The 15133-nt window shown below is 53.7% G+C and overlaps 1 protein-coding gene across 7 annotated transcripts; it reads right to left on the reverse strand.

The window, feature by feature from the left end:
* Positions 1-275: 275 nt before the first annotated feature.
* On the reverse strand, positions 276-14507 carry LOC101091381 (apolipoprotein L2). 7 transcript variants are annotated; one of them, XM_045062313.1, is made up of 7 exons: positions 13828-14505; positions 13619-13729; positions 13194-13306; positions 6070-6169; positions 5839-5945; positions 4788-4908; positions 276-1445 (listed from the first exon to the last, which is right to left on the reverse strand). In XM_045062313.1, exons 6-7 carry the CDS (start codon positions 4898-4900, stop codon positions 587-589), a joined length of 972 nt encoding a protein of 323 aa, XP_044918248.1. In that variant the 5' UTR covers positions 4901-4908; positions 5839-5945; positions 6070-6169; positions 13194-13306; positions 13619-13729; positions 13828-14505; the 3' UTR covers positions 276-586. The 7 variants fall into 7 exon arrangements, with proteins under 7 accessions (XP_044918248.1, XP_044918249.1, XP_044918247.1 ...); XM_045062314.1 differs by having other exon boundaries at positions 4788-4962; positions 6127-6169; positions 13194-13729; positions 13828-14507; XM_045062312.1 differs by having other exon boundaries at positions 4788-4962; positions 13194-13729; positions 13828-14507.
* Positions 14508-15133: the final 626 nt, after the last annotated feature.

Consider the following 15133-nt stretch of genomic DNA (forward strand, 5'->3'; position numbering starts at 1 on the left):
TATTCCTGGCCGTCCCACGGCTTGTTCCTCCACATCTCTCTTGAGCCATGTCCTCCGTGTCCTCTTTGATCCATCCCCCTCACTCTCTAGCCCCCTCCCTCCTTCTTCCAGCTTCCGCCTGCCTTCCTTCTCTTCGACGCCCCTGTCATCGGCATTAATCCCTCCCCCCCCCGCCGTGTGCAGCTACAGAAATGCCAAACTCCTTTGCACCACCTTCCAAAAATTTTTTAATTTTTTTTTAAGTTTATTTACTTATTTTGAGAGAGAGAGAGAGAGAGAGAGAGAGAGAGAGAGAGAGAGAGAGAGTGAGCAGGGCAGGGGCAGAGAGAGGGAGAGAGAGAGAGAATCCCAAGCAGCCTCTGCTGTCATTGAGGAGCCCCAACGCGCTGTCAGGGATCGAACCCACGGGCTGTGGGATGGTGACCTGGGCTGAAACCAAGAGTCAGATGCGTAACTGACTGAGCCACCCAAGCGCCCCTCAAAAACTTTATTTGGCCCCCTCTTCCCCTCTCATGAGGTACCTCCATGCCTTTGTCCCGCACATGACCCTGCTCCCTGCCCTGTTTGGAGGTCACGGGGCCGGGCCCTACTTTAGACTTGCATACATCCGGTTGAGCTCCTTCAACTTGCTCTCTAGCAACTGGGCCTGCTGTCTCAGCCTTTCAGCCGACTCTGCCTTTGCCCCCTGATGCAGGTGCTTTGACTCTTCCACAAGGTTGGCCACATCCACCAGAAGGGAGGTGATCACGGTGCCCACGTCCATGATCCGGGCTCCTCTGATCATTGCCAGAACAGTGCCTCCAAAAACTTTCTTCACCCGCTTGTCACTTCGAACTGAGGCTCTCCCAGCTGTCATGAACCTCTTGGCATGGGCTGCTAAGTGAGGACTGGCTTTGGCCAGCCTGATGGCACGAACATTCTTTCCAATGTTTCGCAGGACTCGCACGAAGCTGTTTGTTACAGAAAACATTCGGGGTGTGTTCTGACACAGAGCCTTTGCAATGGTCTCCCCTCTGTTATCGCCAGCTGGTGCCAGGCGACGGGCTTTGGCTTCCGCGGACAACGTGCTCGAGTACTCCACGATGCTGCTGGACACAGTGGTCACAGCAGATGCTGTTCGCAGCCCCACCCCCGTTGCCAAGAGTGACAGACTGATCCCTGATGCCACAGGTGCCAGACTCAAGCCCAGGATGGTCAGGACCCCAGACATCGTGCCGGTGGAGCTGGCCACGATGTTGGAGATGGTGCAGCCCCTGTGTACCTTGTCAACCTTGTCCGCCAGCTTGTGGAGCTTTCGTATTTGCCCCTTAAGCTCCCGTTTCAACCGGGGATACTCGTTCAAAAACCTCTCCTCCAGGTGGTCTCTTTGGATCCTCTCTCTGCCCTCCATACACAGGTCTGCCTCCAGCTCACACAGACCTGCGTGTAGCACATCTGCCTCCTCCCTGGAAAGGTGAAGGTCAAGCGATTAGGAAAAGCTTAGCTGTCAAGTGGGCTTGATTCGATCTTTCCCGCATCGACCGCAGAACGTGCACTACAAATCAAATGGACAAGAGTTTGACAGATGCGAAGGATGTTTCTTGCCATGTGACACACGTTCTGTACCTTGCTCGTGCTCCATAACACATACTCGGCCAGGGAATGAATACGTGCTCCTCTTCAGATGCTCTAAGTGGGAGGCATGTTTTTAAGGGTATTTATTTATTTGCTTCGAGGGGCGGGTGGGGGGAAGGAGAAGCAGAGGGAGAGGGAAAGAAAGAATCCCAAGGAGGGTCTGGGCCGTTGAGATCACGACCTGAGCCCAAATCAAGAGTCAGACGCTCAACCGACGGAGCCACCCGGGCGCCCCAACTGGTAGGTATTCGGGAAAGATGGCTTCTCGCTCAAGGGCAGGTCAACACTCTCAGCGCCACGGTGTTTGTAGATGAACAAAAGGAAGTGGCATTGGAGCAGAAAAACCTTCGTTCAGAGAAGCTTAGTGTGTACGGAAGGATGAACCTTACCCACAGAGAGGTCTGCCCTCTGCCCTTGGCTACTGGGAAGTGACCTCTAGGCCCCTGCCTGGAATGGTAAGGGTCCTAGAAGGATAGGACCGTCTTCCTTTGCCTGGGCCTTTGGCCTGACATTGCGACGCATGATGGGGGCTTTGGGTCATGTGCTACCGGTTCTGACCTACGGAGGCACTAGAAACTAAAGGCATGGGTGTGACCTCAAGGAGGGGCTGGAGATGACAGGTCAGCCATGCAGCGAATGTCATTGGGCCCCCATAAAACTCTAAAAGACTCTCTCCTTGATCTTCTAGGCCCTCTTTTTGACTAGGTGCAGTGCCTGTGTAGCCTGTCGACCTTGGCCTTCTGTGTCCCGTCCGTGACAGCCTGTAGTGCCCGGGCTTCGCAAGAACCCTGTTAGGTCAGTTTAATGAGAATCTTCCCACTCTTGATAACGGATCACCTTTGATATCTGATCGAATCCCACCTTTGATGTGGAAGCTCTTTTTTTTTTTTTTATTTACTTTGAGTGTGAGAGAGAGCACGAGCAGAGGAGGGCAAGAGAGAGAGGAAGAGAGAGAGAGAATTTCAAGCAGGCGCCTCTCTGTCAGTGCAGAGCCTGGCACGGGGCTCAATCTCGAGAACCATGAGATCATGACCCGAGCTGAAATCAAGAGTCGGACGCTTTCCTGACTGAGCCACCCGGGCGTCCCTGATGTGGAAGCTCTTGACCTGCCTTCAGCAAGAACCCTGCTGGGTCCGTTTAGCAAGCGTCGTCCACCTTCTTCTCTTAGTGATTTCTCATCCGCCGCCCCCCCCCCCGCTCCTCGGCTATAAATCCCCAGCTCTGTATCCGGAGCAGAGCCTGATCTCCCTTCTATGGCCACAGCCCTGAATTAAATCGTCTTTTTAATCAACGTCAAAGTGTTTTCTCTCACAGTGTGAGCTTCCCTGGTGGGCCATGCTCCATTTGCACTGTCACAGATTGAACGCAGGACGGTCACGCGTCCGGAGGAGGACGACGGAAGCTTCGCATTTGAAACCCTCCCAGACCCTTCCCTATGCGTCTCCTCCCGTGGCCACCTGTACCCTTGCCTGGAAGACAGCGTGACTGAGTGTGACAGCTCTCAGTGCGCTCTGTGAACACTTTCAGGGAATCATCCAACCTCAGGGCGGTTTGAGGACCACAGCCCAGTGACTGCCCCAACTGACTGAGAAACAGGACGTCCGTTACCCTGGTTCCCCCCCAGACTCTTCCAGTTCACATCATTGACACCACCCAGCACCCCCAACCTCTCAGGTGTCATCAGCCTCACACCTTAGCTGGTGACAGCTTCATAGGCATGCACACCAACGCCATGTGCAACTTTTATGAAATTGCTTAAAGATATGAGAGACTTGGAGAGCCATCTGTATGAAACCCTAAGCCTGAAAAGACCGCATTTGGACAAGCTGGTGGAGGAAGTACTTTCCCCTCTGGTGGGGACTTGTGCGTCTCCCCAGAATTGAGTACAGAATAAGCAGCTGCCCCCTGTGATGCCACTAGTTGTCGCAGAGCCACATCGGCTCCCACTGGTCTGGGGCCGCTCTACGTGGAAGAGGATAGGGGCGCCCGGGTGGCTGAGTCGGGCAAGCATCCGACTTCGGCTCAGGTCACGATCTCGCAGTCCGTGAGTTCGAGCCCCGCGTCGGGCTCTGTGCTGACAGCTCGGAGCCTGGAGCTTGCTTTGGATTCTGTGTCCCCCTCTCTCTCTCCCAGGACCTCGAGTTTTGTGCCGAGAGCTTCACTCAGTCCTAGCCTTGCTGCCCAAGTTTACCTAGTCCTCCAACCTAGACTTCCTCTTGTCCATCCCGGCCTTCGGACAAGACGATTGCCCTTGGGCCCCCACCTTTGACCTTGCAGTTCATGCTAAGGCCTTCGCCATAATCTTATCAGGTTGAGTTACTGTTTACATTGAACAAATGACTAATAGACTACACACCCAGAAACACAGGGCTGGACAGAGATAGAGTCTGGATCCAACACAGCTTGGTCCAACTCCACTCCAGTCTCTCCACCTCGTGGGCCAGCAGGATCCTGCAGTATTCATACAACTCCTTAGATGGGGAGGGAAGGCTTTAGTCCAAATGCCCAGGGGCACAGACTGGTACGTCAGCGTTCTTCGGACTGGTCCCTCATCTCCAGGAAGAAGACCCTTGGCCCCTGTCTCTTCGTGGCAATCTTCTAAAAAGTTAACATTGAGGCCCCTGGGTGGCTGCATCGGTTGAGCGTCCAACTCTTGATTTCGGCTCAGGTCATGATTTCATGGTTCATGAGTTCGAGCCCTGAGTCGGGCTCTGGACTGACAATGTGGAGCCTGCTTGGGATTCTCCCTCTCTCTCTCTCTCTCTCTCTCTCCCTCTTTTTCTCTGCCCCTTCCCCAGTTGTGCTGTCTCTGTCTCTCTCTCAAAATAAACAAGCTTAAAAAAAAATAAAAAGTTAACATTGATTGAGCACCTACTATGTGTCGGTGACGATGCCAAGCCCTTTACGTACATTATCTTGGTTTCTCCCCGATAAAATTGAACGGATGAAGAAACCAAGGCAGAGATAGGTCTGCTTTAGGTTCAGGCCCAAGGTCACCTAACTTGCCCTCTGCAGGTCTCATCTCTTCTCAACCCGAGGCCATTCCCTGCCAGCGAATGCCATGGGAGACATATTCCTCACGGATTGTTGAGAAGGAGCACACTCAACCCCAGCTCGAGGATACTGCCACGCGGAGATCTGGGGACCGCCTTGGGGCATCCCCGGGGGGTTACCTGGACAAGTTGGCCTCAGCCATGAAGCTCTCCCAGGCTTCATGGTCAGTCAGCAGGAGATGTAGGTCATCCCAGCTCACTGAGTCCTGGAAATACTCAATGATATCCTCCATATCGCTCTCTGGATGGGGAAAGAAAAGAAAAAAGTGATGAGTTGTTTTGTTTTTTCTTCTTCCTGCTTCGCCAAGGGAGAGAGGAAACCGGGGCTTAGCTGGAGGGAACCCACAACACTAAATCTGTGTATTCACTGCGAGCCGGCCTAGGCAGGGGTATTGAGGTGAATACCCTCAGGCCTCGCCTCAGCTTTCACATCTGATATGTCGGGGGCTTATTCCTGAGACACGGGCAGGTGGCAGCCGGGGGGTGCTGGGGGAGGGGAGGTTTCCACCTGGAGCTGACAGGGTCCGTGTAGAGGGGACAGCAACGAGACTCAGGGCCGGCACACTGTGTGGCAGGTCCCGGCCCAGATCGCATACACACATTATATTTGATCGTTACAACAACATAAGGGAATATTCTCATTTTACAGGTGAGGTTAGGCAAGGCACCCCGGGTCACACAGGTGGGAGGTGGCCAAGGCCACCCTGGGGTCCAGTTCAGTGGCCCACCGTCCCTCGCGGACCAGCAGTCAGGCCGGCCGCAGGGCGAGAGCTGGAGGGAATGGCTTGGTAAAGCCCCACAGTCGTCCCCAGCCGGGCTGGACAGGTCAAGAGGGCAGGAGAAGCCTCCAAGGTGACTAGTTCAGGACTTCTTCCTTCTCTCCTTCCCCCCTGCTGTCCCCCACCTCCTGTGGGCTGTCCCGGCCTCACTTCTGGGTCATTGGATGGGCGGCAGGGGGAGGGAGGAAGTGAGCACCTTTGCCATGACCCTGAGAAGAGGACAGGAGGGAGGGGCCCCTATGGACTCCCGGACCAAGGGTGGGGGCTCCCCCTTGGTCCCTCTTGAAGGGCCCAGGACACTCATCAGTCCCCTTCAAGGGACTGATTCCGCTGTGGGTTAACTCAGCTGGAGGCACTCCCCCAATTCCGGGAATCATCTGGAAGGTGACTACCTGGGTAGAGCCCACAGGCTTCTTGGGTATGGTGCCAGCAGTGGGATCTCAGACTTTTCCCCCCAGCTGGCGTCTGCGTCCCAGTCGGAAGGAGGGGTCGCTTCACCCTTGAGAAAGAGAGAACAAATTGTGTGGTCAAGTGTGAGCCAGCGGTGACCACAGGGAGCAGCAAGGGGCCAGGTCCCTGGTGGTTCCCTCTGGGAAGGTCACAAATGCCAAAAGGGACTTAACCTGATGTCCGTCTGTCTCCTGGCCTCTACTGGCTGCTATTTAAGGAAGGTTCCTCACCTCACTCCAGCTTGTTCCCAAGCCAGGTCACAGTCCTGCTGTCCTGTTGGGGCACAAGGAGAAGACAATCAGAGAGGGAGACTGCCATCTGAGAAGCTATAGAGGCAATAAAACCAAACACAGAAGAAAAGATGGGACGGAATGTTCTAGAAGTTACTCGAGGTCAGGCACATCTGTGTTGATTAACTGACGATAGCTAATGTGGATCAAGTATCTAGGAGGGGCAGGGCTCCTTATGGTTCCCTCACTGATTAGTCAGACACACTCCATGAGGGGGTGCTCTTGGGGTTGCCATCTTATTTTGTTTTAAGGTTTGGGGCTCCTGGGTGGCTCAGTCAGTTGAGCGTCCGACTTTGGCTCAGGTCATGACCTCGCGGTCTGTGGGTTCGAGCCCCGCGTCGGGCTCTGTGCTGACGGCTCTGAGCCTGGAGCCTTGCTTCGGATTCTGTGTCTCCCTCTCTCTCCGCCTCTCTCCTGCTCACATGCATGTGCTCTCTCTTTATCTCTCTCTCTTTCAAAAATAAATAAAACGTTAAAAAAAAAAGTGGGATGATAACATGAGTTAAACTAGAATAGAGTAAACTCTAACCTTCAACAGATATATTTCCTAGCAATATGTCACCCACTCACATAGGCACCCATGGGTGTTTCTTACTCAAAGGTAGCAAGACTCCTTGGGGGGGAAACTGAATTCCTGGATTCCACGGGTCTGCAATGTCCACACTCCACGGGGCAAGGATGATTTCAGGGAGGTTCAGAGCTGTGCTCAACAGGGTACCCATGGGGAAGTCCCAACAAACTACATCTAATAATAATAATAATAATAATAGATAGTGATCATTATGATCATGTTTAATTGGGCCAGGCTGAGTCAGTGAAAAGCCATGAGTTCCTAATAATATTCAACTGAGGGCAAATGAGACAAAATATACAAAAAAAAGGTAGCTATAAAGGTGAAAAAAGGTAGTTATAATTAATCTTAATAAGAAAGGGAGTCTTAATATATATGGGCATTTTGGGGGCACCTGGGTGGCTCAGTCAGCTGGTTGAGCAGCTGACTTTGGCTCAGGAAGGAAAGGCCGGGAGGCACCTGCATGGCTCAGTCAGTTACGCATCTGACTCTTGATCTCGGCTCAGGTCATGATCATGGTTCATGAGTTCGAGCCCCGCGTCAGGCTCCGCACTGACAGTGTGGAGCCCGCTTAGGATTCTCTCTCTTGATCCCTCCTCTCTGCCCCTCTGCCATTAGTGCTTTCTCTCTCAAAATAAACTTAAAAAATACATATATACCTATGGGCATTTTCCCCCTTCTATTTATTATATGATTGTGATAAGGGACCGAGAAAGAAAACCACAAGAGGCCTTGACATTGGCTGGCTAGCCTGGCACTCCCTCCAGGTAATATTCCCTCCCTTGACTAAAAAGAATGACTGTTACTTCTCTAGCAAGTTTTGTCCTTGTTCTGTTCTCTCCCCCTTTTTTTTTTTAAGCATATTCGTTTCAGCATAGAGTCCCACATGGGACTGGGTCTCATAAACCATGAGATTCATCATGGCCTGAGCTGAAATCAAGAGTCAGATGCTTCACTAAAAGGCAACCGACGGAATGGGAGAAGATATTTGCAAACGACATATCAGATAAAGGGTGAGTATCCAACATCTATAAAGAACTTATCAAACTCAACACGCAAAAAACAAATAATCCAGTGAAGAAATGGGCAAAAGACATGAATAGACACTTCTCCAAAGAAGACATCCTGATGGCCAACCGACACAGGAAAAATGCTCAACATCACTCCTCATCAGGGAACTACAAATCACAACCACAATGAGATACCACCTCACACCTGTCAAAATGGCTAAAAGTCAACAGCTCAGGCAACCACAGATGTTGGCGAGGATGCGGAGAAAGAGGATCTCTTTCGCATTGTCGGTGGGAGTGCAAGCTGGGGCAGCCACTCTGGAAAACAGTATGGAGGTTCGTCAAAAAACTAAAGATAGAACTACCCTACGACCCAGCAATTGCACTACTAGGCATTTATCCAAGGGACACAGGGGTGCTGTTTCGAAGGGACATATGCACCCCCATGTTTATAGCAGCACTATCGACAAGAGCCAAAGTCTGGAAAGAGCCCAAATGTCCATCGATGGATGAATGGATAAAGAAGATGTGGTGTATATAGACAATGGGGTATTACTTGGCAATCTGAAAGAATGAAATCTTGCCATTGGCAACTACGTGGATGGAACTGGGGGGTATTATGCTAAGCGAAATTAGAGAAAGACAAATATCATATGACTTCACTCACGAGGACTTCAAGACACAGAACAGATGAACATAAGGGAAGGGAAGCAAAAATAATATAAAAACAGGGAGGGGGACAAAACAGAAGAGACTCATAAATATGGAGAACAAACTGAGGGTTCCTGGAGGGGTTGGGGGAGGGGGGAGGGGCTCCATGAGGAAGGGGGCACTAAGGAATCGACTCCTGAAATCATTGTTGCACTAGATGCTAACTTGGATGTAAATTAAAAAAAAAAAAAAAAGAGTCAGACGCTTAAGCTTAATCGACTGAGCCAGGCATCGCCCTCTGTCCTCTCCTGGGCTAGATAAGATTACTGAGACACGCACTGATAGAAATGCTCCCCCTTTCGGCAGCACAGCACCCCATCTAGAGCGGCCCTGCTTCCTTAAGAGCCTCCCTCAAAGCCCAGATCCTAGAATCAGTTCTAACGCCCTCTTCCTCAACCACAGGAGTGTGCCTGGCGGCTTCAGGCTGAAGGGCACGGAAGGTAAGGGTGTGGATCTACATAGTGGGTATCATGGGTTCTACCGAGGAGGAAAGAACGCACACAGGCAGCTGTCAGGGGATCAAGGCAGGCCCAGCAAGGGTGCGGCCGGCTCCCAGCAGGTTATCTTCCTCTGTCCAAACCACTGCTGCCCTGGGCATTTGCTGACACTGATCCGTTTCTAGCTACTGATCTTTGCTCTCAGCCTTGATGTTAACGACAAAGCAATGCTCGCGGCCTCTGCTGCTTTCCAGCCCGCCAGTTCCCACGCACCTCCACCTCCTCCCAGGCCACCTGCCTCCCCCTCCACCCTGCTGCCTCTCATGTTGGGGCCTGGACACCAGGTATGTGTTTTCTGGGCGCCTCTGCAGCGACGGGCGACTGTCCGGCCCGGCCTTGGCCACAACAAGACACAAGGGGAAGTCGGCTTAGGGGGCGGGCCTGGGGCCTTCCTGCTGCAAGGGACAGGCGGGAGAGGAGATCTGGCTGGCCGCCTTCTCCTCCTTCTGCTTTGAATGCTGCATGACCCTGGGAGCCCAGGCCACCAAGTGACATCATGAAGCATGAGCACCAGAGACCAGGAGGACCGCGTGGGTAGACAGAACCAGACCCTGGATGACACCAAACGTTTGCAGATGTGTCTGCACCCTCGGGCTCATCCTTCCCGTCCTGTGCTGTTCTTGGCCTGGCCCTGACCCTTGTCTTGGGTGTCTGCTGGGTTTTGATCCTGGACGTTGCTCCCTCCTGCTTGGTTCGTACGTGGCGGGGGCTCCTCACTAGCCTGCTGACTGGTCAGTTCCCGGCCAGTTTGTGGGGAGGAGGAGAAGAGAGGGGCCTGTCCCGTGCGACGACGTGGCCCAGACTGGGAGCCCTGCCATCCTCACCAGCTCTAAGCTCTCCAGACGCGGTAGGGCAGAGGTTCTCACCAAAGCATCTCCCTGCAGGTGGCTGCGGGATACCCTCCTCGGGTAGGGAGAGGGGAGGCGAAGGCAGCACCGGGTTCAAACTCCTTAGCCTGGCGCCCCATCCCCCTGTCGCTGCTACTCCTGTCTTCCTCGTCGCCTTGGTCCAGGCACCCTCGCGGACCCCGAGCTTCCTTGCTTTTTTTTTTTTTTTTTCCTTTCTCTTTTAAAAGTTTTATTTTAAGTAGGCTCCACGTCCAACGTGGACCTTGAACTCACAACCCCGAGATCAAGAGTCGTTTGCCCTACTGCCCAAGCAGGTCCAATGTTCTGCCCCTTGCGTCTGATTAACCTCAGCCTCCACACCTGCGCTCAGGCTGCTCCGTCCCCCTGGAAAGCCCTTCCCCACCCTCCTGAACGTGCAAACGTTGATCTGTGCTTAGATGCCCAGCTCCAAGGCTCCCTCCCCTGCCTGCTTCTCCCCCGACCCCACCCAGTTACTCTCCAGGGTCTCCCTGCCTGTGCTCTGTCCTCTCCGTGGTTCTCTGTATCTTCTCCAGCCTTCTGTTTCCTCCACTCTGAGCTCGCAGAGGCCCTGTCTGTTCCCTGCCGCATTTCCTATTCTGCCCCGGGGGCACCCTCTGCCCTCCAGGGCCCAGCCGGGCTAAGATCTGGGGTGTGGGAGTCACGGCACACCCCAGTTTCATTCACCGTTGAGTAATTTTCTTTGTTTTTCTTGTCTATCTTCACGAGAAGCTCTTTCTGGCCGAGAACAAATAAGACTGTGCCTCAGGTTTGATACAAATTACCCTGTCGATTTAGTGCGCTTTTGACAGGCCTCTCAGATTTCTGAGAGTGTCCATTCACTTCTTCGGGTCTCCGTACTCCAGCCATAATATTTTTATATGAGGAGACAGAGGAAGAGGAAACCGCAGAAAAACATGGGTGTCCCGATGCCTGAGACCCAGAAAGCGCCTTCCAAAGCCTCCCCTCCCCCCAGGGTGGCCAGGCCAGGTGTGGATGTCGGGCCCAGCTCCCTCCAGCCTTAGCCCAATTTTGTTCACTAACTGCTGCCGGTTGGGGAGAAGGGTGGAGGCCGCTTCCTTACTGCTCCTTGGAAAGCACACAAAAAAAGCCGTGTTCCTTTGGATTGCAGGGGCAGCCATTAAAGACGTTCTGAAGAAAGAGAAGGAGTGGGAGGAAGGGGGGGAGGAGGAAGAGGAGGAGGGAGAGGAGGGGAAGGGGGGGAGAAGTAACATCTGGGAGTAGGAGGAAGAGAAGGAAAAAACCAAAAAGCTTGTACAAACTCAATCAATCAACCCCAACGATGAGACGCCTGGCGGCTCAGTGACTGGAGCGTGCGACGCTTGCTCTCGGGCTTGTGAGTGCAAGCCCCACGTGGGGCATAGAGAGTACTTAAAAAAAATAAACTCTTTAAAAGTCAATCTCTCGGGCGCCTGGGTGGCGCAGTCGGTTAAGCGTCCGACTTCAGCCAGGTCACGATCTCGCGGTCTGTGAGTTCGAGCCCCGCGTCGGGCTCTGGGCTGATGGCTCAGAGCCTGGAGCCTGTTTCCGGTTCTGTGTCTCCCTCTCTCTCTGCCCCTCCCCCGTTCATGCTCTGTCTCTCTCTGTCCCAAAAATAAATAAACGTTGAAAAAAAAAATTTAAAAAAAAAATAATAAAAGTCAATCTCTCAGTCCCAACAGAACCTAAACATAAGCTACAAAGAAAAAGCTACAAATATCCTGGAAGAAATGTTAAACAAAACGATAATGATGTTGAGTTGGGGCTAACTTTTCTAATCAAGATGGAAATCCCAGACCATAAAGGGAAAGGTACAGTTATTTGACCTGCTAAAAATGAAAAATTGCAGGGGCGCTTGGGTGGCTCAGTTTGTTAAGCGTCCCACCCTTGGTTTCAGTTCAGTCATGATCTCACTGTTCATGGGATCGAGCCCCACATCGGGCTCTGCACTGACAACAAGGAACCTGCTTAGAATCCTCTCTTTCCCTCTCTCTCTCTCTCTCTCTCTCTGCCCCTCCTCCGAGCGCCACAGGTCTCTGACTTTCTCAAAGTAAATAAACATCAAAAAAAAAAAAAAAAAAGGAAAATTGCACAGGACACCTTAGGAGACACGACTGATGGATGCTGAGAACAGACAAGAGCGGGGCAGGCATGATACGCGAGAGATCCTCCAAATCAACATGAAAACACTGAAGCCAATTTTTTAAAAGATGTGAACAAATAGTCCCCAGGGGAAGGGACTCGCCCAGGGTCACACGGTTCTCGGCGGGCAGGGTGGAAGGGAACACCAGATGTTTGGGGAGAAATGAGATTTTAATGACCACATACTAGGTCTGACTCGGCCTGTGTGAACACACAGGGTAAGTTCACGCCCCCACAGTCGTCCCCAGGAGTCCCCAGCTTGGTGTTTTTTGTTTTTTTTTTTTAATTTTTTTTTCAACGTTTATTTATTTTTGGGACAGAGAGAGACAGAGCATGAACGGGGGAGGGGCAGAGAGAGAGGAAGACACAGAATCGGAAACAGGCTCCAGGCTCCGAGCCATCAGCCCAGAGCCTGACTTGGGGCTCGAACTCACGGACCGCGAGATCGTGACCTGGCTGAAGTCGGACGCTCAACCGACTGCGCCACCCAGGCGCCCCCCCAGCTTGGTGTTTTAAGAGTACAAAGGTGGGACCGTATCACAATGTGGCCCTTGTCACCCCCGCACTGCCTCCCTTCTTGCTGACAGGGGCACCCACGCCTGCCTCTTCTCTTACTGCCCCACGGCACGCAGAACAGAGGGCCCGGTGCGGGGCAGCGGGGGAAGCCCGGACGTCCTGCTCTGTCTCCCGGTCCAGGCACCCTGGGCCAGAAGCTCCCTTTCTGGCCCTCAGTTTCCCCGCAGAGCCTGGCACCGAGCAGGTGGCTCAGAGACACTGTGGGTGACACGACCTTGAGTCCTTGATCATTTGCATCTCAGAAGAAATGCTTTGCCAGTCAGGTCACCGCAGGGAGAGGCTCCCACTCAACTGCCCTCCTTCACCTCCTCTGCTTCCTCCAAATTCCCCAAAGGGATGAGCACCCCTGCCCACTCCCCACACCTCCCCCCTCCCCGATATCCACCTCCCTCCTGGGGTCTGCTCAGGTCGCAGGCAGTCTGGAACCTGGGATGAGCAGTGCCCCCCTCCCTCTCCACTGTTTCGGGGCACGGGGGTGGAGGGGGAGAAGTCAGAGTAACCCGGCTTCAAATCCTGTCTATGCCGCTCTTTGGGGCACGACCTTGGGCTAGAAATCCGAGCTAGGATCCCTCTTCCTTCAAGAGCTGTTTGGAGGGTGAGTAGAGGGGCAGGGGTTCCCACCCTCCACACTTACCAAGGAATCATCTTCTGAGCTGAACACCGCCCGGCTTTTCTTTAGCCGTGTGGACCCAGTCACCTGCGGTGTGTGTAATGAACACACAACTCCGGGCCCAAATATATATGGGACTGAAAGGAAAACTGAAAGTCTCCACTTCAAAGCCACTCAGGATGGACACACACAAGCACAGGGCCCGTCCCACCCCCTCAAGTAGGAACCTCAGATCTGACGTTCCAGGTCCTTCTGGCCCCAGCCCTTAATGCCTTGGGCTTCTGGAAGGAAAACCTGCCACTGAGCGACCGAGGAACCCTCAGCCAATGACCCCTTGCCCCCGCCCCCACGGGGGTCTGTTCCCAGGCCCCTCCTCTCCGCCCCACCCACCTGACTTCTGGCATTATCCACCTTCCTATGCCAGCACTTAGGACCGACGCCAGACATACCCGGATGCTCGCTGCACATTTGCCGTTTTGCGCTGCTTCAATGCCATCCCCGCGTGGCCTCTAGGCATTTGGGTTGGCAGATCCTTCGCCAGGATCACCTGCTTCTACCACCTGGAAAAATCAGGCCTCTACTTCAAAGCCCGAATCTAGCATCACCTCCTCTGAGAAGCCCTCCAGCCTCCACGCAGGCAGAGTCCGCTGTCCCCTACCGAGCTCCCGTGGCACCGGGGGGAGGAGTCTAAACCCGCGGCACGCATGCCACCCCGCCACGGTGTCCGTGTCTCCTCTTTGGATCTAATCAGGTCTCACCAGACCTGTCGCTGATGGCAGGGACAGCCCCAGTGCCCGAGGAGGCCCGTCCTTGGCGGCCGGTGCTGTTTGCAGGACAGGGCTGAGGCCAGGCTGCTGTTCTCTAACCTCTGCTTAGTTCTGCTTGACCACAGACCTCTTTCTAAGCGCAGGACTTGTCCAGGAAGGCGAGTGTCAAGAAATGGAAAATGAAAGAAGGAAGCTAGGCTTCCTCCCTTGTGTGGTTCCGGGGGGACGCACGGACACAGGGCTGGACGGTGGGCCCGGGGCGGGTGTGAGTTTGCAGATGAGGAAACACGGCTGAGGGGAGAGGGGGTGGCTTTCGTGCAGCAGCTCAGGGCGGGGCGGGGGAGGGAGCCAAGCTCAAAGGCACTTTGTCACTTCGACCCTTGACACTTGGTTCGAGTTATGTTTTGTCCACCTCTGCTTGTTTCGTGATCTTCTGGTCATTTTTTCTGTAATTCCCCTTCCTCCTGATTCTTCCACTTGACGGCCAGATAAAAACCACTGTGAGGTACAGAATTCAATGAACTATCCATACACCCGCGGCCTGATTATCTACTGAGGACGCAGAATGGATTCCAGACACGGATGGACTCCACCAACCAGGCTGGGGTTGCAGACACATCAAGTGAGGATTAGGCATCTTTTGACTCCAGGGACGTGCGCTGAGCCCCCCCCCCCACTTGGGGACCCTAGAGATCTAGTGACTATAAAATAGGGCTCAACTTGACCCCCAAGATCACAAGAAGAGTCACCCAGGATGACTCCAATTCCAGAGTGGGGGGGCGGGGGGCGGGGGGTTGGGGCAAAATCGTTGGTCAGCAAGCAATTTCAGCCCACTGTGAAGGCAATCCCAACTCAGTGGGAAAGGGACCCTAACATTGCTGAGGGAGGTGTCCCCCAGCATCATCTGGTGGAGGCTGGGGGGAGTCAGCAGGCGGGCACACAGCTAGCACCCCCACGCAGTCTCTCCATCCCGTGGGGAGGTGGGCTCGGTTCAGCCATGCTGGACGTTATGACTTGTATGTTTCAGTGTACCTGCTGCCGAAGCGAGCACTTGACTCGTATGTTTCAGAGCAGGGACCCCACCTCCTGGTTCTCCCTTTCTCTAGGGACAGTGGCGGGGGTGGGGGGTGGGGAGTGGGGAGCTGTAAACTGGGCATGTGACAATGGGGACATCTGGAGTCATCAGGGTGGCTGGCA

Source organism: Felis catus, chromosome B4, assembly GCF_018350175.1.
Source record: "Felis catus isolate Fca126 chromosome B4, F.catus_Fca126_mat1.0, whole genome shotgun sequence".
Lineage (NCBI taxonomy): Eukaryota > Metazoa > Chordata > Mammalia > Carnivora > Felidae > Felis > Felis catus.